The following is a 26,316-nucleotide window of genomic DNA, read 5'->3' on the forward strand; positions in this document are numbered from 1 at the left end:
TTTTATACTGAAAATACCAATATGCTTTCACCAATTGTTTTTTACCAAATCAGTGACATCATTTGTAAACTTGGCAATTAAAGAGTTAAAATCCTGTAATATTTTGTAAAAACATTTAGTATAACTTTAGATTTATGCCAAAAAAAAATTAATAAATATTTATTTGATGCACTTATTTTTAAAGCAGTTTGATTTAGTGGGTGTTTTCATCCCTAACATAACAAAAGGATGGTCAATTTAAGTACAAGTAGGATTAAAGGCATAGTTAGACTGTAACTGTCACCTTAAAATAAAGTGCAACCTATTTTTGACACATAAATCAGTAAATGCTTCTGAAGTGAATAGGTCAGCTCCGAAAAGGAAATTATTATAGTCTTGTGGTTATTTGGTTAGATGGCAGAAACTGAAAATGTACAGTAATGTAAAATCACACCATTCATTTATACATGAATGCAAAAAAAAATAGATCTTACATAGCTAATTCCATTTTAAAACGGATTCTGTGAATCTGTCCATGATTTTTATATCGCAGAGATCATATGATATAGTTTTGTTATGTCATTATATCTGGCTGGAACAATATTCAAGGAGATTTTAGTTTAAAAAAAGTGCTACTTATCCCCAGTTATGCAACAAACTGCAACTGTAATTTCATGCAGTAAAATTGCGGTGCACACAATGATTGCCAGTTTAAATAATGTGTATTTGAACACCATTTCCACCCTCACAATCCCTCTATTATGTACCGCGGGTTAACAGCTGGTGTGGAGACGGAATTCGTTTAACTTTACATAACCTTTGCTTGCCATGGGTCTTCAGTTTCCTGTAGGGTAAAAGTAAGTGTGAACTTCTCAAGGCTCTGTAGAATGAACTGAAGGGCACCAGGCAAGACAAGCATCCCAGGGGACTCTGGGGGTAATTCAGAGTAAATGAAGAGAAATGAAGCGTACCCTTTAAGCTGCAAACAATCTCTCCTCTCCTTTATTTTTTAGCATAATCTGCCTTCTCATCTCCACTGCCCTTCACTCAATGGCGGACATGGGAATCATTTCCAGTGATGAGGAAATGCCAGAACTCTTTTTTTTTTACTAAAGACCCAACACATTATTATATATATGGCAAGTGCGGTTTTATATTGATTTGCCCGTCATTTTTTCATATGAACTTTTATGCACATGCATGCATACGTTTCTTTCCTAGGTTCTTAACAGGTCTAAAAAATATGATCATATCACCCCAATTTTATCCTCCTTACACTGGCTGCCTGTTAAGTTTCGTATTGATTTTAAAATATTACTTCTTACCTATAAAGCTTTAAATCATCTAGCTCCTGTTTATCTAACCAACCTCCTGTCTCGCTACAATCCACCCCGCACTTTAAAATTGTATTCATATTGGTCTTAAAAGGTCTTAAATGTGTATTTTTGGATTTGAAACCTTGTATTTCTGTATTTCTGTTCTGATAATCCAGCTGAATTGGTGATGTATTAATGATGTGATTTAAAGCAGTGTAGTATTTGATATGTTGTTTAATAGTAATTGAAACGCTTGACAATACTTGAGTTAGTATTTTTCTGAGGTACTAATTTATATATATTTTTAGTAGTTTTGTTGTTTTATTTAATTATTTTTTTCTTAAAAGTGGCTTAAAATATATTAAATTACAAAAACGTACATTTTAGATCTTGAAACCTCTTAAGTTCACTGTAATATTGTGCTGTAGGTGGCTTAGAAAAAACTAAATTAGATTTATTTGATGGTGGAAGTAAAACTCTTTTAAATTCAGTGTTTAGCCGTGTTTAAGTCTAAAATTATATTCATGTTGGTTTTAAAAAGGTCTTAAATTTGTCTTTCAAAACTCAGGGCTTCTGGTAGTACCTAGAATAGCAAAGTCGAGTAAAGGAGGTCGAGCATTCTTATTTATGGCTCCTAAACTCTGGAATAGCCCTCCTGACAATGTCCGAGGCTCAAACACACTTTTGCCATTTAAAATTAGATTAAAGACATATATTTTTAGTAAAGCATACACTTAATGCATCACAGTGGAATGATGCATGAATGTGCTCCACACATCTCGTTTACATACACTATGAACAGCAGCGACGCTAATTGTTCTTTTTATTCTCTCTTTCCACCTGGGGATACTCATCCTGAGTCCACCAGAGATTATGCAGTGCCACTGATGCGATCCAAGCCCTTTGAAGAGATGATCACAAGGTTTCCATAATCCCGGACCAGGCTGTATCCTAAGCAGCTGCTGTGATGGTCATGGAGGTGTGGAGAGTGAGAATGATTCCTGTGAGACTCTAGGGACAGACGAATCTTTGCTGACATCCTGCATTTGCCAGGCTACGCCACCTACCTGCAGCTCTGCACAAGACCTTTGGCAATAGGAGAAATGGTCATGCCCAATTGAGCCTGGTTTCTCTAGAGGTTTTTTATCCTTTACTTTTCTCCAATTGGTGAAGTTTTTTCCTCGTTGCTGTCGCCACTGGCTTGCATAGTTCAGGACTGTAGAGCTGCGCATTACTCTTCAGTGTTTGGACTCTCAGCAGTGATTATTAAACCACACCGAATTGAACTAAACTGAACTGAACTTAAACTCTGAAAACTGAACTGCTACTGTTTCAGTTCACTATAATCTTCTATGTGAAGCTGCTTTGACACGATCTACATTGTTAAAGCGCTATGCAAATAAAGATTAATTGAATTAAAAACATTTTTACGTGGAAACTGTACATTGAATACTATTTAATTTTTTTATTGTAAATAAATGTTTATTTTAGCCCATTAAGATAAAAGTCTCTCATAAATAAATAATTAAATAAATACAATTTTATTTTGGACTTTCTTTTCATCAAAGAGTCTTGAAAGAATATGCCATAAAATTATTAAACTGTTAATTCAACTGTTTTCAACATTGATAACAGTAAGACATTTTTCTTAAAAATGGGCATGTTAATTATATATAAACACTCACCGGCCGCTTTATTAGGTACACTTTACTAGTACCGGGTTGGACCCCCTTTTGCCTTCTGAACTGCCTTAATCCTTTGTGGCATAGGTTCAGCAAGGAGCTAGAAATATTCCTCAGAGATTTTGAACCATATTGAAATGATAGCATCATGCAGTTGCTGCAGATTTGTTGGCTACACATCCATGATGCGAATCTCCCGTTCCACCACATTCCAAAGGTGCTCTATTGTGACAGTGGAGGCCATTTGAGTACAGTGAACTCATTGTCATGTTCAAGAAACCAGTCTGAAGTTGATTTATCCTGCTGGAAGTAGCCATCGGAAGATGGGTACACTGTGGTCATAAAGGGATGGACATGATCAGCAACAATACTCAGGTAGGCTGTGGTGATGCTCAATTCAAGCTTAAAGAAGGTTTTTCACAAATAAATTGACCATCAACTGACCTGAACTCCTCCAAATGTCTTTGAGATGTGCATGTGTAGACTTTAGAGCATCTCAAAGGTTTTCAGTGGGATTCAGGTCAATTGGTGGTCAATTTATAAGTGGAAAAAGAAGCTTTCTTTCACAGTTTGAGCATGATGAATTTTGGCATTATTATTCTAGATAGCACTTTATTTTGATGGTCCATTTGAGTATTAGTAAACTGTATGTTTAATATCTGCTGATACTGCTCCTTCAACAGACATTTACCTGACTATAAAAAACTTTGCAAGTACCTGTCAACTTATACTAACCCTAACCCCAGCCTAACAGTCTACTTATAATCTAATGAAATGAAGAGCTTGCACTACATTGATTAGAGTTAAAATGTCCAAAGACATAAAACGCCAGAAAGAAATTAATCACTGCAATAAGGATTCAACATAGACTCATGTTTACAGTACTTAAATCCAAACAGTGACTTTTTGTTGGCTGGGCAGTGTATTTTATAATGTACATTGCATTTTAATATGCAATTGTTATGCAAAAAATTAATACACTGCAGTCAAGGTTGAAGTTTCATGAGTTGTATGAATCAATCAACATTAAGTCAAAGTGTGATGTTTTAGTGTTCACATATTTGTTTACTCTAACCACAGCTGGTAAAACAAAGTTTTTTGAGGGCTGCAGTATTGCTACAGTGTTCGAATGCCTACGTAATACAGTAAAAGTAAATCCAATAAAGTACAAAAGCAGATTTGAGATATATTGGGGTGAAAAAAGTAGGGCAGAAAATATAACATCTATATATATATACAATCATATAAATACACATTTTCTTCTTACAGTACAGTATATCATGTGATAGGAAGTAATAGATTATGTTACACTTTGTCTCATATAAGCGATGACATTGATGCATTGCTAGATGCTATAGAAGCAAAGGGTCAAGGTTTGGCTGGTCATCCTGATGCTCTTTAGCCTCTGCTAGTAATTACTGAAACTAGACTGTCTGCTTCTATAAAAAAGCATTTTTGTCAATTTATGGCCTTTTCTTTTGTTTAATGTTTCGGTGTAAATAACATATAGGATCCAAAGATGGAGAGAGGTTTTCAAGGACAAATAAAGTTTGAAACACACACAAACACACACACACACACACACACACACACACACACACACACACACACACACACACACACACACACACACACACACAAATACACTTTCTGGATGTTTAAAATACTTACTTAAACTGAAACAACACAACTCTTGACATATTTGAACGACAACTTAATTGTTTTATGTTCAATCCACTTAAATATGTAAAAAATGAATATGTTAGCTTAATATCTGTTGCGTGGAACCCTGCATTTTTGTGTAAAACAAGTGTGAAACAGCTTTAGATTGTTTTACACCATAACTTGTCCTGTTTCATTTCATATTTGTTGTTCATATGTGTTTGTATGACACCCACTAAAATGTCATACGGTGTTGTTTATGCTCAGGCAGTGAGTAAAATCACTGTATTCCTGCTTTACCAATGGTCCAACATTGCTACAACATTTAACTAAAATGTCCTAATGCAAAAAACATTTATTTCTCCATTATATGCCTTTAATAACGACGTTTAAAACGCTTTTTTTTCTTTTTTTCTTTTTTTTTTGGGGGGGGGGGGGGGGGGTGATCGAGGTTAAATTAACTGGATATGCTTTCAGATTAGTAATTTAAAACTGTTAAATTAGAAATCATCATCAATCTTAGATGTTTAGAAATGATTTAATATAAGAATTTGTATTACCTTATGAAAACAGTTGTCGTATGATCATAAGCAAGGATATAATAACACTTTTTAAATAACTCTCGATTACTGATTCAGCCTATTCTGATTACTAAAAGTATTATTGCAGCGAGTGGGGCGGGGCCGAGAGCCGTGAGCGTGCTAGGCATGGTGGCGTAAAATCTAACTGCTGACATGGAGAGCACCTGGTGGAGCTCGCTGGATGATAAAAGGAAGAGAGACGGCAGTGGAAGAAGAGAAAGGACTGGACAGTTTATGTTTTACTTTCAGTTTGACAGCTGAGTTTGTCTCCGTGTTTGTTTTATTTTTTCATTATTAAAATCAAGTTAGGTTCTCTGCCTCCTTCTTCCCGATTGCCAGGTAGCCAGCAACTTCATAACAGTTACATAATATTTTTGCAGAGCAGATAAATCATTGACAGAATCATAGAAACCATTATAAAATGGAATTAGCTAAACAACAGTTTTAATGGGTAATGTGCTTCCCATGTCTAATGCTCCATTTGATTTTGCTATGTCATGTGATTTCTTTGTTCTGTTTTCCCGCCATTTGTTAGCGTTTATTAGTTCCATCTGTGTCTCACCTCTTTTTTGTCATAAGTTGGATTATGTCTTGTGTATTTATACCCTGAGTATGGTTAGTTATTGTATTGTCATCATGCTTATTATTTCTGGTCCTAGATGTGAGTGTAAATAAATACATTTTTATTCATGTTCATTCATTTGATCATTCTGTTAACCAAAATTTTGTGGATAATGCTACTGTGACAAATACAGTCTATATGTTTTGTGTAGCTGTGTAAATGTGCAGTTCTGTTTGTTTTGTGTATTCAAATATACACAACACAGGATTTTCAGCACCTGCCGTTTTTCAATGAGTACAGAACTACAATAACAATACACAAATATACACAATAACAATAACAGGACAAAATCTTTATAAAAGTTCTTTAAAAAATATTTTAAATAATCCTTCTTCTGTGTTTACATTTTAGGAAAATGGAAACTAAGGGAACAAAAATTCAACACTGGCTCATTGTGGATACACACTGCAGTCTACATTTCTGGAGAGTGCAAATTATGTAACTAGAGGTATGTATGGCTGTATTTTGTCGTTAAAATGAACGCCTCTGTTTGTTTTAGCACTACCAGCTGACCGCTTGCCTCCATATGCACCACCTTTTCGGTTTTACAAGTTTTCCCAGTAGCTCGCCGTGTTTGCCAATGGACTTGGGACATGGACCTGAGTTGACTTCAATGACAGGGTTCAATTCTGGTGGAGAACGGTTCCAAAAATCAGGTAAATCCAAAGCAAGAAAATAATAATAAAAAAAAAAACAGCCTGAAAATGTGGTAAAATCACGCAGCCGTGACTGCTTTTTCTTTTCTATATTGCTTTTAAAAAATTATAAGTTGGGTTTAGAGATGGGGTGAGTGGGTCAGTCAGTCGATAGCAAGCTGGCTGACAGCATTTAAACTCAGAATGATTAAAAAAAATATTAAGGTCATCTGTAATTTGCTTTTAAAGTATTTCTACAGTTCAGTTTTAGTGATCTTCATATTAACAATTGCGTTCCCTTCGCAGTGCACTTTGAAAACATTTATAAAATTTTCAATGCAGCTGTAGCTCATGACGAAATTATAGATTTAAAAGTTTAATTTACGTTACATCTCAAGCTTGTGAAAAATATGTAGCATAAGCTTATGCCTTTCATTTATAGTAGGATGTTTATTAAGAAATGTGTCTGTAGCCTACTGTATATGACATGGGCCTAGTGGTTGGAACATTTCTGCAGTGGTTTGAATGTTTCACATTCAAAAAAAACTTTTCAAAAATAAATAATACCCTATTTAATATTATCAATAATAATAATCAATAAAAATAATAACCCCTTTCTTATATGACCTCCATTGGCTCCTTGCATTTAGGTCCTTAAATGGCCTTGATCCCTTTTATCTTTGCAACATGCTTGTCCCCTACATCCCTACTCACTCACTACGTTCCTCTGACTCTAGCCTACTTGCTGTCCCTCGGTACTGCCTCTCTTTAATGGGGGGCAGATCATTTAGTGTCATTTAGTAGTCACCAAAACTTTGGAACTCTTTACCACGCTCACTTTGTTCTGTTAATAATATCTGATGGTCATTTTCTCTAAGGAAGTTGCTACTCTCCCCTTTTTAAAGCATCATTATTGAGGTTTTACGTTATAACTAGCGTGGTTCAAACAATAAATCTTAGACAGAGAGACTACAGTTTTGGGGAAACACTGGTCACCACATTGTTAATTTCCCAAATTATGCATCGTACTATGATAGTTCAGCCACTATTTATTGCACCCTCTGGTGAATTAATGCAAAAAGAGAATACACAGATAATTTGAGATCATCAAAAGCTTGCATAGTGGCCTCTAAAAGATTTGCAAAAACAAAAACAGCAAGCAGACATTCCTTCAGTTACATATTTTGCTGTACCTTAGAAATGTAGACCTGGGTACATGTCTGTAATGGGTTGAAAAGTTCCTAAAAATTGCATGTTAGTTTGTGATTTAAATTAATTAGATATACTGGCAACTCTTGTTTGCAATTTTTGAAAGATTTAAAATTGTTATTAAATTAAAATGGTTCATTGTTAATTAATAATCCATTATTAATAAATTGGTAATTTCATCAGTGTCACAAGATCCATAAAAAGTCGTATTAATAAGCTTATCTTCACTGATGTAAACAGTTTCCGTATGAATCATTTCTTTTCACAACCAAGGATATAATTAAACTTTTTAAACTAATCTCTCCTTGAATATTGTTCCAGTCATTTCTACTATTTATCCAAACCGCATAACTTCCTCATGGCTTATTTACAGAATGCGTATATGTTCTGTAGTCATGTCAGAAGAGCTGCCATCAACTCCGTGACATCTTAAATGCGTCTCTTTGATGTGATGTGCCTTTGATCTCCTCTCTGCTTTCTTCTTTGAATTGCAGGATATTCACTTTTGATTAGACGCAATACACGAGTTATAGCAAGAGTGCATATGGATTGAAAGGTCATACAGTTGCATATTTATAGACTAAATCATTGTAATGCAATGCTTACTTATTCATAAACCCTTCTAAAGAGCCTGCCATCGCAAGCTGTCAGCCAAAGCAAACTTCTTCATTAGCAGATCCTACTGCAGTTTTCATTTGTATGTCTATTGTTGAATCAGTTTATGCTGGAAAATAGGTATTGACGTCTTACCATCAGAGTTTTTTGCTTGCAATATGCATTAGAGGGTCAGTGAACAGACTGTCTGAAGCAGTGAGTATATTCAGCAGGTGAAAAGTGGTCAGTTTAAACAGCAATATAAACAAAAGATAGGCGTATAATAAAGACATGAAATGAGCCTTTCATGTGTCATCAGGTTTTATCTGCTTCATTTCCTCACTTCGGTTTCTGCAATATTGAAGAGAATTGAACTCCAGCATGGAGTGGATGTCTCATGGCATTTCTCCCACACAGTGAAATCGCCCTCTACTCAAGCTCCACAGCGGGAGATCAGTAGGTCAGAGCCGTTTTAATGAGACGCACAGACAGGTCTATACGCATGTGAGGGAAAAGAAAGAGAGCGTCAGTGTATTAGAAAGTCATGTTCACATCCTCGTCGCTCTTTACTCTGGAAAGGATCAAACAAACATGTCCTTCAGATATTTACCCGGTCTGAAGCTCGTGTTTTCTCATGACACACACAGGAAATAGTCCCCTGGTAGAGCAAAGTGATATCAATTCACTTTTAATATCACTCCACGGTTCTAGCGACACCCGTTCAACAACAGCACTGATATGTGATATTCGTATATAACAAACAAATTAAAAGGCTACTTTAAACACCTCAATTTATCTGAATTTATTGGGTTTAGGTATTGGTTTGAGTAAAATCCTTTTATTTGTTTAGTTCTGTTAAGGTCTGGTTACATTTCTTCCAAACGCCAAATGTAAATATGTGAATATAAATATGGCTTAGTCCCTTTATTAATGCGGGGTCGCCACAGCGGAATGAACTGCCAACTTATCCAGCACATTTTTCACGCAGCGGATGCCCTTCCAGGCGCAACCCATCCCTGGGAAACATACACGCACGCGCACACACACACTCATACACTATGGACAATTTAGCCTACCCAATTCACATGTACCGCATGTCTTTGGACTGTGGGGGAAACCGGAGCACCTGGAGGAAACCCACGCGAACGCAGAGAGAACATGCAAACTCCACACAGAAACGCCAACTACCTACTGCGCCGCTGCATCGCTTAGAATGTACATCATTTATCAGATATTTATAAATAACTAAATACTAGGGTTATTCAACCAAAAATAGATTTTTTAGCTTTTCTGATGATACAAATTTGTGTTTTCTAAAAATTAAAACAAAAATATTATACAGTTCATCCGGAAAGTATTCATAGCGCTTCACTTTTTTCACATTTCTTTATGTTACAGCCTTTTTCCAAAACGGTTTAAATTCATTTATTTCCTTAAAATTCTACATATAATACCCCATAATGACGATGTGAAAAAATATATTTTTTAAATTGTTGCAAATTTATTAAAAATAAAAACCTGAAGAATCACATGTACAGAAGTATTCATAGCCTTTATCGTGAAGCTCTAAGATGAGCTCAGGTACATTCTGTTTCCACTGATCATTCTTGAGATGTTTCAGCAGCTTAATTGGAGTTCATCTGTGGTTAATTCAGTTGATTGGACATGATTTGAAAAGGCATACACCTGTCTATATAAGGTCTCAGGGTTGACAGTGCATGTCAAAGCACAAACCAAGCATGATGACAGAGGAATTGTCTGTAGACCTCTGAGACGGGATTGTCTCGAGCCACAAGGCAGGGGAAGGTTACAGAAGAATTTCTGCTACTATTAAAAGTTTCAATGAGCACAGTGGCATCCATCATTTGTGAGTTGAAGATGTTTGGAACCACCAGGATTCTTCCTAGAGCTGGCCAGCCATCTAAGCTGAGTGATCGGTAGAGAAGGACCTTAGTCAGGGAGGTAATCAATAACCCAATGGTCACTCTGTCTGAGCTCCAGCGTTCTTCTTTGGAGAGAAGAGAACCTTACAGAAGGAAAACCATCTGTGCAGCAATCAACTAATCAGGCCTGTTTGGTAGAGTGACCAAACAAAAGCCACTCCCTGTAATTTGCCAAAAGGCATCTAAAGGACTCTCAGATCATAAGAAACAAAATTCTCTGGTCTGATGAGACTAAAATTGAACTCTTGGAGTGAATGCCAGGTGTTACATTTGGAAAAAAAAAACAGGCACCGCTTATCACCAGGCTAATACATAATGCCTCGGGGATGTTTTTTAGCAGCAGGAACTGGAAGACGAGTCAAGATATAGGGAAAGAGGAATGCAACAATGTACAGAGACATCCTGAATGAAAACCTGCTTCAGAGAGCTCTTGACCTCAGACTGGGGCGACGGTTCATCTTCCAGCAGGACAATGACCCAAAGCACACCACCAAAAATATCATTGGAGTGGCTTCAAAACAACTTGGTGAGTGTCCTTGGGTGGCCCAGCCAGAGCCCAAAACTAAATCCTATTGAACTTCTATGGAGAAATCTGAACATCTGAACCCGATAAAGTTTGAGAGGTACTGCAAAGAGGAATGAGCAAAAATTTCCAAAGACAGATGTGCCAAGCTTGTGGCCTCACATTCAAAAAGACTTGAGGCTGTAATTGCTGCCAAAAGCGCATCAACAAAATATTGAGCAAAGTCTGAATATTTATGTATATGTGATTTTTCCAGTTTATTTATTTTTATTTTTTTTATACATTTGCAACTATTTAAAAAAAAAAAAACTTTTCACATTGTCATTATTGGGTATTGTGTGTAGAATTTTGAGGAAATAAATGTATTTAATCCATTTGAATTAAGTCTGTAACACAAGTGAAGCGCTATGAATACTTTTCGGATGCACTGTAAATACAGACGGATAGATAGATACAGATTGATTTATAGATAGATAGATAGATAGATAGATAGATAGATAGATAGATAGATAGATAGATAGATAGATAGATAGATAGATAGATAGATAGATCAGTTAAGTTCAGTAATGTTTAAATCTGGCAAATACGTTTCATGATTGATTGCCCTTTAGGTCCAAGGAAACAAGCAAATGTAACCAGTATTAATACATGTCACAAGTGTCTTTGTTATGAAAAAGTTTTCACTTGCCTGACATCATCATCTTGGATATGGTCCAGCTTCAGTTTAAGTACTGATCTCAGCAAACCCTAGTAAAATCCACAGGAAATGAGACTGCACTTTTTACACTCTGTCAATTAATTTAAATCTCATAAAAGGTTTGTATATTGTGATTGAGATAACATCTTGTGCTAATAACAATTTAGCTACTGTTTCAAAAATATAAGTTTATTTATCAACTAATATGACAATTTTCCAATGTCAGGAGACGCAGTGGCGCAGTAGGTAGAGCTGTTGTCTAACAGTAAGAAGGTCGCTGGTTCGAGTCTCAGCTGGGTCAGTTGGCGTTTCTGTGTATAGTTTGCATGTTCTCCCTGCGTTTGCATGGGTTTCCCCATAGTCCAAAGACATGCAGTACAGGTATATTGGGGAGGCTACATTTTCTGTAGGACTAAGCCGAAAATAAAATGAATGAATGAATTTTCAATGCCAACTTAATTTGATTCGATAAAATGTCTAATTTTAAGAAGGCCTTCTTTCATTTGAATGATATGCAGTTGTATTCCTCAACAAGGTTTTTGAACTTCTTTGTTTATATGGCATATTACATATAAACCAATAATCACAAAACTATGTAGTGGGGTGGAATGCATTGGCAATGATGCCAATTAATCGACTTATGTAGGCATAGACCTAGACCTTTAAATTTAAATTGATTAATTGATCATTTTTAATCAATAATTAATGAATTGGTATTTTCATCAGTGTCACAACATCTATTAGAAATCATGTTAATATGCTTACCTTTACTGATGAAAATTTATTGTCATAACCAGGATATAATTACACTTCTTAAACTAATCTCTACTTGAATATTGTTCCAGTCATTTCTACTATTTTTTTTACTATTTAAAGGATGCATTTTATTCAAGGTAAGATGACATCAAAGCATATACTAATTTAGTTCTTCTAATCTAGGTTCTTCACTCTATATCTGAGATACCTTCATCTAATCGGTTTTTGAAGGCAGAGCTGCAGGTGGTGGTTATTTTGTGCATTTTGAAGTTAGTACTTAATTAAATATTCCCCAAAGCTCTCTCTATTTTTCTGTACATGATGAATCGTTTTGCTTTTCTGCTGGCAAAATCATGCGTAAATGCTGCAATTAAACATTAATGTGGTTAATAGGGTAACCTACGGTGGCCGAGAGAGCTTAACGTGGTGTACTTTAAGAAACATGTGCAATTACCAAAATTGCCAACAAATTAAGAAAAGATATTCATCCATTCGACAGCGCTGCATTTTCTCACAATGCAAACAATTTATGAAAACACACTGCATGTTATCACAAAGCAAACAATTTACAACATTGCACTGCATTTTCTCACAATGCAAACAATGTATGAAAACACTTTATTTTCACACAACCAAACAATTTACAAAAACACACTGCATTTTCACAACGCAAACAGTTTACAAAAACAGGCTGCATTTTCACACAACGCAAACAATTTACAAAAACAGGCTGCATTTTCACACAACGCAAACAATTTACAAAAACGGGCTGCATTTTCTCACAACGCAAACAAATTAAATGGACTGCATTTTCTCACAAAGCAAACAATTTACAAAAACAGGCTGCATTTTCACACAACGCAAACAATTTACAAAAACGGGCTGCATTTTCTCACAACGCAAACAAATTAAATGGACTGCATTTTCTCACAACGCAAACAATTTACAAAAACAGGCTGCATTTTCACATAACAAACAATTTACAAAAAACTGGCTGCTTTTTCACAATGCTAACAATTTACGAAAACGGGCTGCATTTTTTCACACTGCAAACAAATTAAACACACTGCATTTTCTCACAATGCAAACAATTTACAAAAATGCACTGCATTTTCTCACAACACAAACAAATCAAATGCACTGAATTTTCTCACAACGCAAACAAATTTAACACACAGCATTTTCTCACAACGCCAACAATTTCAACACGCTGCATTTTCTAACAATGCACACAATTAATAAAAATTCACAGCATTTTCTCACAACACAAACTGTTCATAAAACCACGCTGCACTTTCTCACAACACTTGCAAAAACATCAGAACACAATGTTAAAGGTTTCAAGGGGACCCGAAAACATGACTGACGCCACTGTGTCGTTACTATTGCTCAGGTGAGTTTCTTTGTTTATTGTAATAAACTTATTTATCCTAATTCCTATGTCTTTCGTATTATTTAGCCTAAATGACCATAACCTAAATAGCCAGGTCCATCATGTTTTAGGGTCCGCTTGAAACATTTCTAATGTGTTCTGTGCTATTTTAAACTGTGAGAAAATGCAGCATGTTTTTTTTTTTTGTTTTGTAAATTATTTGCGTTGTGAGAAAATACAGCTTGTATGTATGTATGTATGTATGTATGTATATATGTATGTATATATATATATATATATATATATATATATATATATATATATATATATATATATATATATATATATATGTGTATATATATATATATATGTATATATATATATATGTATATATATATATATATATATATATATATATATATATATATATATATTTTTTTTTTTTTTTTTTTTTTTTTTTTTTTTGCAGTTTATATAATATCCTGACATGCCAATAAATCAGTGCTCAGACTACAAATTGAGGCTAATGTTACCGGTCTCATCTTTAAAAAGTTAAGACATTGTTTATGGGGGTTTCAAAACATGGACTCCTAAGCTGATCTAAACACAAGATTGTCTACATTCTCAGGTTGATTTTTCTCTTAACTTTTCCATAAACGTCCTATACCACTCCCTTGCGGCTCCTTGTGTTGAAAAATAACCCTAGTTCAGGTTATCTGCCTTAACAGGACAGAAAGAAATGCTCAGCTAGACAATATCCTTCATTTGTGGTGCTCTCCGTGGTCCTGAAATCGAGTGTGCGCCACTTATATCCTCAAGCACATGTAGTATCCAAAGAGCGAGTGACTGAGATCAGTACTGACCCAGAGAGAGAGAGAGGGAGGGAGGGAGAGAGAGAGTCAGAGCCGCAGAAAGAAGGAGCGCGCGCAAGTGTTGGATCAGTCCTTCAGAGGGATCTGAGGAAACGGCGGGAGGCGCGCGCTCATTTGTGGCTGCACCTCATTGTGGCGGGAGTCTTAACGCTTCCTGCACGAGACTAAACGGCTTTTAATCTAACTGTTTTAACGGTCGGAGGTTCCTCAGAAGAGTGAAGCGGAGTACTTTTCCCAAACATGAGATTCCTGAGCAGCATCGGAATGTTCGTCCTCACGACACTGAGCGCATTAACTTCTGTTTTATCGGCGAGTAACTGTAAGTTCATTTGTTTATTCTGTAAATCACCAATGTTAAGCAAAATGTCAAGGAATTTAACTATAACGTTAGTCATCTAATGAGATTTAATAATGAGACCTGCCCAGTCATGCTGCTCACGCAATTAAGGATCTAGTTTGGGAGCAGTCATATGAAAAATGTTGTTTTCTAGTTGTAATAGTTGTAAATTGACATGTTCACTTTAAATGTTTTCCTTATAATTTAAGACTATTAACAGTTGTTATAGAAAATAGTGGATTTTTAATGCGTTTTTATGCATGCAGTGAAATGTGTAATCGACTCTTGGTTAAAATTGTGTATAATTTGTATAGTATCACTTTTAAAGTTGTTAATGTGTGAGGCAATATTAGTTTAATGTTTTACGATATGATATATATTTACATTGTTGTAGTTGTCAGCGTACAGGGTTGCTGAACCCCCTCGAGAGACTCCAAGTTTGTTCTTCAATAGCCTAAAGAAATTACCATGTCAAAAGAAAAAGACGTACAACTCTTCTGAGAACCTAAAACAAATTCAAAGCGCGTTATATATATCATCTTTCATCTTTCAGTTCTTTCGCGCGCTCCCATTTATATACACAAAGGCTTGCGCGAGCAGAAAAACACTGCTTGGAAAGTCTCGCTCTCATTTACCATTTCATTTCATCTGTTTGGATGCGAGCGCGCGCGATGGGAGGAGTAGCCTATATGAGAAAAAACATGCTTGCTGCCGTGATCAAACTGCTTCATATACTTGTACGAAAGGACGCAGTGTTTGTGTCTGGGTCAGGTGTTTTCCACAGGAGCCTGGATGCGCATACTGTATTAGCAAAAACCTTTATAGACGAAAAACATTGTCTGAGTAAAAACGCAGAGAGATGTGCATGTGTGGGACATTTCTGGCAGCAGTATAAGAGAAGTATGTGCAGATGTTTTGCTATAGAAACCTTCTAAAATATTGTGTACGTGGGCTTAATTCTTAAACTAAAAAGATATATATTTTATTATTATTATTATTATTCCAAAATTGTCACTAAAATCAACAGGTTTGAGTGAAAGAGTTATGCTTAGGGTTAATGTCGAATATCCTTTACCTCAAACTATCAAAATGAAAACTACTGAGTCTTAAGTAATATGTTAGTGCTGTTTTTTTTTTTTTTTTTTTTTTTTTTTTGAGAGTGTTCTAATGGTTTTGTGTCTGGATATCTAAGTCGTTTGGTTTGTGAAAGAGGTATTAGAAGTGAACTGAAGCAAAGCTTTTTGATATTTTGATATGTTGATTCATTTTCTTTATAAGTGTAAAGACACCTAAACATATATCTTTGTGTGAGAAATTGTTCAGATGCAAAATCTTCTAAATGCCGTCTGAAATTTTCTTCTAAAATGAGCATTTTTATCAGGCTTCTGTGTGTAGGATCAGTAATATTATTTTTGTGACACATAATAAATCCTTTGTATGGCCTTTAAAGGGAAATATATCCACATAAACAAAAGAAGCTGAGAAAAATGTTCATTTTCGATGGAAATTTCAGACGACACTTAGAGGTTTTTGCATCTGACCTCTTTTTATTTTTAGTTTTTACCGTTTTTACATCGTAATTATACTATAGTGATTGTAGTTACTTTACAATAAAATAGAAATAGTCAGAAATAAAGTGTCTTTACAGACAATAATATTTGTACATGATTTTGTTTGTAAATTTTTACAAATAATAATCATTCATTTTATTTTCGGCTCAGTCCCTTTTAATAATCAGGTGTTGCCCCTAATTATAATAATAACAAAATTAATAATAATAATAATAATTTATTATTATTATTATTATTATTATTATTATTATTATTATTATTATTATTATTATTATTATTAATCATTTCCATTATGCCTTTTTTAAAACACAAGGTCATTTTATAAAGGACTATTTTTTATAGGAAATAATTACAAATAGACATTTGAAGACTAATTTTTAGAGAAAATGTTCTTTAAAAAAGGTTTTTAAATTAAATAAGCGAAGAACTTTGACAAAATAGAATGTTGCCTTATAAAAAAGTAAGAGTTCCCAAAATTTGTTTGCAATGATATCATATTCCACAGCCATATCTCCTTGCGCCACAGCCATATCACCCCGCAGCCCAAGACCGGTTGCTAACTGAAGCTAAGCAGGGCTGAGCCTGGTCAGTACCTGGATGGCAAACTATATGGGAATACTCAAGCTCGTTTTCCTGATTGTTTGAGAAGTGCAAGTGGTCTGAATCGGGCTCAGGCACGGTTCAGTTGGCTGGCCCTGGCCCAGTTGGAAGAGGTGTGCCAGAGCATGGTTCACTATGGCTTGCTTGTAGTGTGAGTGCAAAGCACCCCTGAGCTCGAAACCGAAGATGAGGCGTGACTTTTATAGGACTGTTTCTTATGGATTTATTAATCATTCTTACTGTTCAATGAACGCAAACAAACCTTAGAATTACTGCAGCATGAGGAAATTATGGTTGTTTATGAGCATCAAAAGTGGCGGATCTGTTCGGCAAATGGTTTCACTGCGTGTCACTGCATACCAAACAACTAAAATGATATAACTAAAGAAATCTCCACTGTGCTGAGCGAGAGCACTTACTGAACAGTGCATCATTGATGACATAAGCGTGCTCAGGCCTGAATGTAGTAATGTGAGTGTGGGCCGTCGAGGTAGATGGGAGGGTGGACAAGCATGCTTCGAGGGCAACTGTACAAAGTGTGAGTATGCCCTAGGTTGCTGTTGGAAGTGGTGTTAGTGAGGCCAGCAGGGGGCTCTCAACCTGTGGCTTGCGTGAGACCTAAAATCCCAGTAAAAGTGAAGGGGACACCATACTGTCAGTGGGCGCTGTCTTTCGGATGAGATGTTAAACTGAGGTCCTGACTCTCTGTGGTCATTAAAAATCCCAAGGCACTTCTCGTAAAGAGTGTAACCCCAGTGTCCTGGCCAAATTCCCGTCCATCGACCTTAACCCATCATGGCCTCCCATTCATCCCCATCTATCGAATTGGCTGTATCACTCTCTCCACTCCACCAATAGATGATGTGTGGTGAGCGCACTGGCGCCGTTTTCCTGTGGCTGCCATCGCATCATCCAAGTGGATGCTGCATACTGGTGGAGGTATGGAGAGACCCCCTCGTGATTGTGAAGCACTTTGGGTGTATGGCCACACACAATAAATCCACTACATAAATACACATTACATTACATAAATGAGTTATTTATTTACAATATATTCCTCTGAATTGTTCTACTGGGCTTTGGTGGTGCACCACTGAATAGCCCTTCAATGAACTGTTTGAGTGTGTTATGGTGCAGTAGAGGTATTGGGCTGATTGCAGAGTGTTTTGGTGTTCAGCCAAGTGTGTGAGTGTGATTGGTGTGATATTTGGTGTGCAGTAATAGTGGCGCTTGTGTGTGTGTTGAGGTTTCGTGAAAGACTGCTGTCTATGAGCAATCAGCACCGCCCATGTCAGGCAGAGGTGCTGCAGCTTCTGTAAGACAGAGAAGTGGCGTTTAACTCGCTCCCTGCTGAGAACAAAAGCCCTCTGCGGTTTTCAATCTGTCTCTCATAGACTTCAGCGCCCACGAACAGGTGTGTGAGTGATTGAACTCATGGACCCTCGCCAGGAGAAAATAACTTTCCTTTAAATAAGTTACGCTTTGGAAACAGTGCTCTAAAACAGACAGCGACTAGGAGATCATGATGAAGAACTTTAGACAAACCTCTGGCATAAACACTGCTGATTATACGGGGAGAATAATGCTTTAACAGAATGTTAGACTTTGAATGGCAGGCAGAAATAAATTTATTTATTATTATTTTTTGTCTTATTTTCCTTTTTTCAACAGTCTAAATGAAAAAGCTATTTTTATATGCACCACTTTTACTTTTGTAATGTGATTTTGTTCTTCTGGCATCATGACACAGGAAATCAAAATGCAGTCAGTTGTCAGTGACATTGAACCTGAAGGTGTTTGCATATATTTCAGTAGGGTCTTGGTGATGTGGAAAGCACAGGCAGAATCACGGAAGCCAGTCATTACAATCTATTTCTACCAGAAAGACTCTAGAAAGAGGGAAGGCATTACTATTTATTCTATAAATAAAGAACAGATGTTTCCCATGATGGGTTGCGGCTGAAATGGCATACGCTACATAAAACATATGCTGGGTAAGTTGGCAGCTCATTCTTCTGTGGCGACCCCAGATTAATAAAGAAACTAAGCCGAAAATAAAATAAATGAATGAATGAATTAAGAACAGATGGTTGTGAGCTACTGTAATTCATGACTAGTTTATGGAAAGATTTTTTGGCCCATGTCCTTAGTCAAAATACAGCATTGGAGATTTCGCTGTTGAAGGGTGGTTGGATAACACCAAACATGGTGGGGAGGATGGGGGAGAAGGTCTGCATCATCAACTCCAAACACAAAAGAGAAAGATCAGTATTATCAACATAGGCTCTTTCTGAAAATGTAGCCTTATATATTTTTGTAGAAAGTGAATTATGTAGTCAGAGGAACGTATGGCTGCATTTTGTCTTTAAAACAAATGCTACAGGGTGGTATGATGCTGTTCCTTTTTTTGTCCCCAGCTGACCACTTAACTCTATATGTCGATTGGTGCTTTTAAAAACACTATCAGTTTGGTTTAGAGAAGGAGGTGTCAGGGTTCTGCCACTCTGGTCTTGTAAATTCTTGTTTTGGTGGCAGAGCTCGGACACTACCCATGTCTGGTCCTGTCTCTGTCTCTGTGTGTGCGCACGCCGTCGTGGGTGTACGCAGAGTGTGCGCGCTCCTGCTTGACGCGGCCGCACGCATGCTCTGCGTCCCTCAGACGCGTGCGCTCTTGTACTCGTGTTTGTGTTTTCGTCTGTCAGCAGCGTGGTGTTTCATTCCCAGCGTCTCAGTCTTGTTGGTTTCGGTCGACGCTGGGATGAAGCATGCATGCTGCGTGTGTGAGCGCACGGTGAGTGTTTTCATTCATCGTGTGCTCGTGTCTTGCGTCTTTTGTCAAAGCACGTGGCTCGGTGTTTACATTGTGGTCACGTGCTTTTGTCGTGTGCTTCAGTGTTGTGTTATGTGAGCGCATGGCTTGTATTGTCTCTCTGTGTCATGCGCTCTCCCGTCTATTGTCTTGTCCCACCCACCTTGTTATCTTGTTTGTAATTATTATTTTCACCTGTCCGCCTGTCTGTTTATTGGTTTGTCTATTCCTATTTATTCTCCTAGTGTGCTCTGTTCTGTGCTGGTCCGTTGTTGATTGTTCCCTTCCCTGTTGCTGATTTCTATTCTACAACAGTGGTTTAAAGTATTGTCTTGCCAAGTTCCAGATCTTGTCTAGTTGAGTGTGTAATATAATGTTGTGTTTTTCCCCACATGGGGAGATTTGAGTTTTGTTTTTGTTTTATTTTTCATTAAATTCTTCATTCCCTGCATTTGGGTCCTCGCCTCCTCTCCATCCACCCCCATATCGTGACAGGAGGAAGGTGGGCCAGCTGATCGGTCAGTCAGTTGACAGCTGCCTCTGGTAGATTTACGTGAACAGAGCAGGCACTTGCGAGAGAAATCTAGATCTGAAAAAGCTCACACAGCGACCTCTGGTCGATTCGCAAAAAAACAAAAATATAGCTCCTGGGACGTATTTTGCTCTCTTCAGAAATGTATATAGGGGTATGTAAGCAGAATGAGGCTGGGTTGGTAATTTTATACTCCAGGTATCAGGCGGTAATTGGCCAGACTTAGTAAGTAATTTTAATAACTTAGTTAAGTATGAATGAATGATGTGCCATTAGAGTAGAGATGCCCAAACTAAGGCCTGCGGGCCAAAGTTGGCCGTTGGTAACCTTAAATTTGGCCTGCTATCCCATCTTAGAAAAAAGGTTTTTTTTTTTTTTTTTTGGTAGTTATTTTATTGATGAGCTACAAAAAAAAGCAAACAGAAATGAAATGTTTCCAAACATTAACCCTGCTGGTAATCTGGAGGATTTTAAACATGTGCGAACACAGCAGCACGGATAAAGGCGACATGTCTCAATGGTAACCTGATGGTAACAAACTCCACTGATGAAAGTCAAAGTCTGCCATTCTCCAATTTTTTTAAAGCTCAAAAGTCAGCCCAAACAGCATCATGGGGGAAAACATGCACCAAACCTTATGGATCATGGAAACAAACACATACGATCCGTGTCTCACCTAGTCACTGGGTCTCCCAGCTTGGCAGGTCTGCTTTGCCTTCAGAAAGCATGTGCACTCATGAATAATTAAGAAGGAGGGTCTTCTCATAGGATAAGAAAACTCTGCTTTGAAAAATAAGGAGAAACCGACGCATCATCACACCACTTGCAGTTTTGTGCCACGTCACCTGTTTTGATCCCGCCCCAAAAATTATTTTAAACCTGGAAGATGAAATTAGCTGACAAAAGCTCAAAATTATCCAGTTCACACCTCAATAAAAGCTAACACACACAAATATGTTGAAATCCAGGGCTCCAGGGCTTCTTGAACCTTTAATTGATTTGTGTTGGGACAACCTGAATGAATTATGTGAAACCCTGCATTTTTTTACAGTACAGTTTGGTATATTTACCTTTGGGCCACACCCGTAAATCAAGATTAGTTTTTGGCCCTTAATAAGAAAAAGTTTGGGCACCCCTGCATTAGAGTCTTCTTTGCAGAACTTGGGCTAAAGCTCTCATTTTCCACAGAATAACACAGAATTTAGCCAATTTTGCACGGACCATTCTAATAGCTGTAGATCTGATTAAATTGTGATGTGTATGTTTACAATATTTGTCAATGTTTGTCTCCAAAATTCTGAGAGACCAGGGGGAGGGGGTAAGATAATGGGGTGAGGGGGTTTACATGACTGTAAAAAAAAAAAAAAAGAGAAGATTGGAGAGAAAGATTGGCGAGTACTGATTGAGTCATGAAATGTGATAATTGTAATTGTACAATAATAAATCCAGTAATTTTTTATATTCACTCATTTATTTTCCTTCGGGTTAGTCCATGATTTATCAGGGATCACCACTGAGGATTGATCCGCCAACTGTAAGTTTTATAATCGCATATAATTACTTTTTTATTTTCTGAAGACTAAGAAATTTAGTTGACAAAAAAAATCTAAAAAAAAAAAAATGCATTACATACATATTTAGCAGATACATCTTACCATTTACACTGGTTGGAAGTATAGTCTGAACAGAATGCACTTCCATATTGAACGCAGACCAATTGCTTTAAGAAACAGAAAACATGCTTACATGGGTTTACAGCTGCTGATGTAGATTAAGGAATTTAGCAGCCAAGTCAGGCTGATTTATGCTCTGTCTGTGCGCTTCTGAGTCATGTTTACAGTCTTTCTAGTGAGAGTTGCGTTGCCTTGTGGGTGTTTATTTATGGAGCTGTTTTCAGTTGGTTTTCATTCATGAAATGCTGGAGGGACAACTTGCTATATTTATAATCAGTTTTGGGCTCACTCCAAATATTGAAGCTAGATTTTAAATCATGGAGCTTTTCAGCAGTGAAGCTATTTTATTGATTAAGAAGCAGAGTAGAGATGACAAACTGTAGAGCTTTACATTCCTTTGACAGTATTCAAGAAATCAAGTGCTGTTTTTTGTTGGCTGTTCAGAGGGGTCTGATAAAAGAAAATCGGAAGAAAAAATGCAAGAACTTCCAAAAAGTTTTCAAAAAAATTCTAAAGAACTTTTTTTTTTTCTTAAAAAAAAAATGACACTTTAATGTTAACTGATTTTATGCTGGTTTTGTCTAAGACTTACTGATGAACCCAGTGAATAACACCTCAATGTCTTCTTTTTGCACTGCCTGCTGATTGCACATATACGTGTGTAGACTATATTTGCTGCAGTTGGTTTTGACAGGTATTCAGCTCTCTGCCTCATGTTTTTCTTAACTGTGCAGTTGCTGCCAAAAATATTATCAATATTTGGTAGACGGTGGCTGAGAGAGCTTAATGTGCTTTAACTTAAGAAAACTTACATAGTAAAAAATAACACCAGCAAATTAAGAAGACCTCTTTATCAATTTGACAGCACATGCAATGCGAATCCTCACAATACAAGCATAAATAGAAAATTCTTCACAATGCAAGCAAAAATGTGAAAATGCTCTACAAATCTTAACAATGCATGCAAATACATGGTTCAAAATGGAAATATTTTAAGGCGATGAACTGAAAAAAAGTTACTAACCTGGCTGGGATTTGCTTATTTAATTTGTGGCTATTGCTCAGCAGTTCTGTGTGTGCAAATGCCTTGTTAATATCAGAGGAGAATGGCCAGACTAGTTCGAGCTAATAAAAAGGCAACATTAACTCAAATAACCACGTTACAACTTAGGTATACAGAAGAGCATCTCTGAATGCACAATACGTCCAACCTTGAGGCGGATGGGCTACAGCAGCAGAAGACCACACTGGGTGCCTCTCCTGTCAGCTAAAAACAGGAAACCGAGGCTACAATTCATACAGGCTCACCAAAACTGGACATTAGAAATTGGAAAATGTTGCCTGGTCTAATGAGTCTGGATTTATGCTGCAACTTTCGAATGGTAGGGTCAGAGTTTGGCGTCAATAACATGAAAGCATGGATCAATACTGCCTTGTATTAACAGTTCAGGCTAGTGTTGTAATGGTGTGTGGGATATTTTCTTTGCACACTTTGGGCTCATTAGTACCAATTGAGCATTGTGTCAATGCCACAGCCTACCTGAGTATTGTTGCTGGCCATGTCCATCTCTTTATGACCACAGTGTACCCATCTTCTGATGGCTACTTCTAGCAGGATAAAGCGTGAATCATCTCAGTCAGGTTTCTTGAACGTGACAATGAGTTTACAGTACTGATATGGCCTCCACAGTCACTAGGTCTCAATCCAATAGAGCAATCCAATAGATGTGGTGGAATGGGAGATTCGCATCATGAATGTGCAGCCGAAAAAATCTGCAGCAGCTGCGTGATGCTGTCATGTCAGTATGAATCAAAATCTCTGTGGAATATTTCCAGTACCTTGTTGAATATATGCCACGAATGATAAAGACAGTTATGAGGGCAAAGAGGGGTCCAACCTGGTACTAATTAAATAGTGACTATTGCTCAGTGAAGTTGTAGATATTATGAGTGAGACACTCACACTGCTTTCTCCACACCACCAGGTGGAACACTCACCCGAATACTGATACATGTACAAACTAGATTACCCATCAGCTCAATTACAAGGAACTGATTTTAGCAACAGCTGATGCCCATCACACACACTATATATACTCTCCTCACCCATCAGTCCATGCAAAGTCTTGTTTTGCTCTGCGAACATTTCAAAGCATTGGTTTGATTATCCTGTGTCTACCCCTGCCTGATCTCAACTTCTGACTGTTTGCCGCCTGCCTCAACACCTAGCCTGCCTTCGGTACTTCGTCTGTTAGCCACCAGCCCCGACATTAGCCTGCTTTCTGATTTCCGACTGTTAGCCGCCTGCCCCGACATTGACCTGCCTTTTCGTACACTGTATCTGTTGCTTCCTGGTAATAAAACTGCAAATGGATCCCCAACCTACCGAGTCATCGTCACAGTAGGTGACGTAAAAATAAGTATTTTGTTCATTTTAACACCCTGATAAAACGATTATATTGACTTTTGCATATTATTAGCCTAAATAAATGGATGATTAACTGTGAATCATTATTAACTAAGTAAATAGGAGTTCAACGTTAATGAATATAAATTCACGGTGATTCGTTGTTAAAATGAGGACAAAATAAATTGCAGATAGAATAATAGGCTAATTAAGGTACCTGAGGTACCTTTTTAAATAGAACATATTTATACTTAAAGGCTTCATAGTGGTTCCACAAAGGTATATATTCGTATCTAAATATTTTAGGAGGTACACTTTTGTACCTGCCGTGTAAATATGGACCCATTAGTTACAAATGTATAACTTTTGTAAAAGTCCTATACCAGTGACTGCTCTGGTCCCTTTATTTCTGATAGTGTAGCTAATGTTTTTTTTTTTTCTTTTTTTTTTTTTCATAATAGTGTTTGTAAAATTATCTCAAGTATTAGTGATGCCTGATTCATGAACAAATAATTTTCTTGATCCAGGCTTTTTTAGTGAACAAGTCAAGCTGGTTTGAATTGCAATATTAGGACTGTTCACTCATGCTCTGAATAGCAGTTTCTCACTTAGTAAAATCTGATTGTAAAATATAAGCATATGCCATAAAGCGATTAAGTGAACAGATACAGCCTGCTATGAATCCCTTGAGACAAGACAGAGGTTCTACTCTCCTAATCCTCCATAAGGTGTTCAATTAAAAAATGGCTTCCATCGTTAATTCCAGGGCTTTTTTTTTCAGTTCCCCAGACAGATCTAGTGTTATGAGTGCATCTGAGAAGTTAGCTAAAAGACAGTGATTCAAATCACTATAGGTTTGAAATACTAGCAGAAGCAGAAGTAAAATGTCATGTATGATTCATGACATATTTGAGTGGCACAGACATCTGTAATAATCAAAATTCAGCTTGCCAGTGTGAGATCAGTGTGATTGTTTTCTGCTGACCCTGAGGCTGTGTCTCCAATCAGCACTAAAAAAATATTCAAAGATGATTCCTTGCATTTTCTAGATTTTTTTGTAAGGTAGGTGGTTGTAAACAATTTATTTGGGCTGAATTTAAACAAACACATTAAATAGAACATTACTAAATGTAACTTGTTTAAATTCAACCCATATAAATTGTTTGCAACATTTTTTTAGTGAGTGTTATTTGCACTCCAGAGGCTTGCTCAAATCCACAAAATAACTGTGGGAAGACTAAAACAGGACACATTTCATGTTTTTTTTTTGTTTTTTTTCTGTGTTCTTACTGTATTCTTATTAAATTTTATGTACATTGTTTATTTAAGATGAGAGGCAAGCAAGTAATAGCAAACATTGTAAATATTAAGTACACTCAAAAAAATGCTTGTTTGTTTTTAGCTCAAATTTGTGTAAAATATATTGCATCAGGGTCAGAAAGTGATATTTTAAATAACATGCAATGCTTACCCATGGAAATATTCACCTTTATAGGGGCTTTTATTAACATTTGAATTTTGCTTGTGTTAATTATCTTTAATTACATATTCTTGAATTTTAACCAGTTATTGCAGTCAGTCATAATACTATACCGATAACTGTTACTAATAACAAACTATAGTATAAACTTTAAGTATAAACCTAATAAAAAATGAACTCATTACAAGGTAGAGCAGGATTATTATGATAAATATGCATGTTATGTTGCAGTAATCATTATTAATGTCATATCATGATCTTGCTGCATAGGCAAAACATGCTCCATGAAAATAGTAAAAATAATGAAAAAAATTCATTGGAAACACAGAAGGTGCATGAAAAAATCTCTACCTTGAATTGTTTGAGCATCATGTTTTCTATATGATAAGGAATTTTGCTACTGTTTTTAAATCTCAACACTTCCAGTAATTACATTCATAAACTTCAGTTAAAATGTGCATAAT

General features: G+C 36.6%; 1 protein-coding gene across 7 annotated transcripts in view; it reads left to right on the forward strand.

The window, feature by feature from the left end:
* The first annotated feature begins 5,434 nt into the window (after positions 1-5,434).
* cntnap5l (contactin associated protein family member 5 like) overlaps positions 5,435-26,316 on the forward strand; it is a 137,826-nt gene continuing 116,944 nt past the window's right edge. For 4 of the 7 annotated variants that reach the window (XR_011017265.2, XR_012387248.1, XM_001338437.9 and 1 more), the window contains exon 1: positions 14,512-14,762. Coding sequence is in view for 1 of the 7 variants with exons in the window: in XM_001338437.9 (XP_001338473.5) it covers positions 14,684-14,762 (79 nt within the window). In the remaining 6 variants the exon portion in view is untranslated. Of the gene's footprint in view, positions 5,560-6,193; positions 6,291-14,511; positions 14,763-26,316 lie in introns of those variants that run through there. The other 3 variants (XR_012387246.1, XM_073916915.1, XM_073916917.1) reach the window with 1 other exon arrangement.

This window comes from Danio rerio, chromosome 11, assembly GCF_049306965.1.
Source record: "Danio rerio strain Tuebingen ecotype United States chromosome 11, GRCz12tu, whole genome shotgun sequence".
In the NCBI taxonomy this organism is placed as follows: domain Eukaryota; kingdom Metazoa; phylum Chordata; class Actinopteri; order Cypriniformes; family Danionidae; genus Danio; species Danio rerio.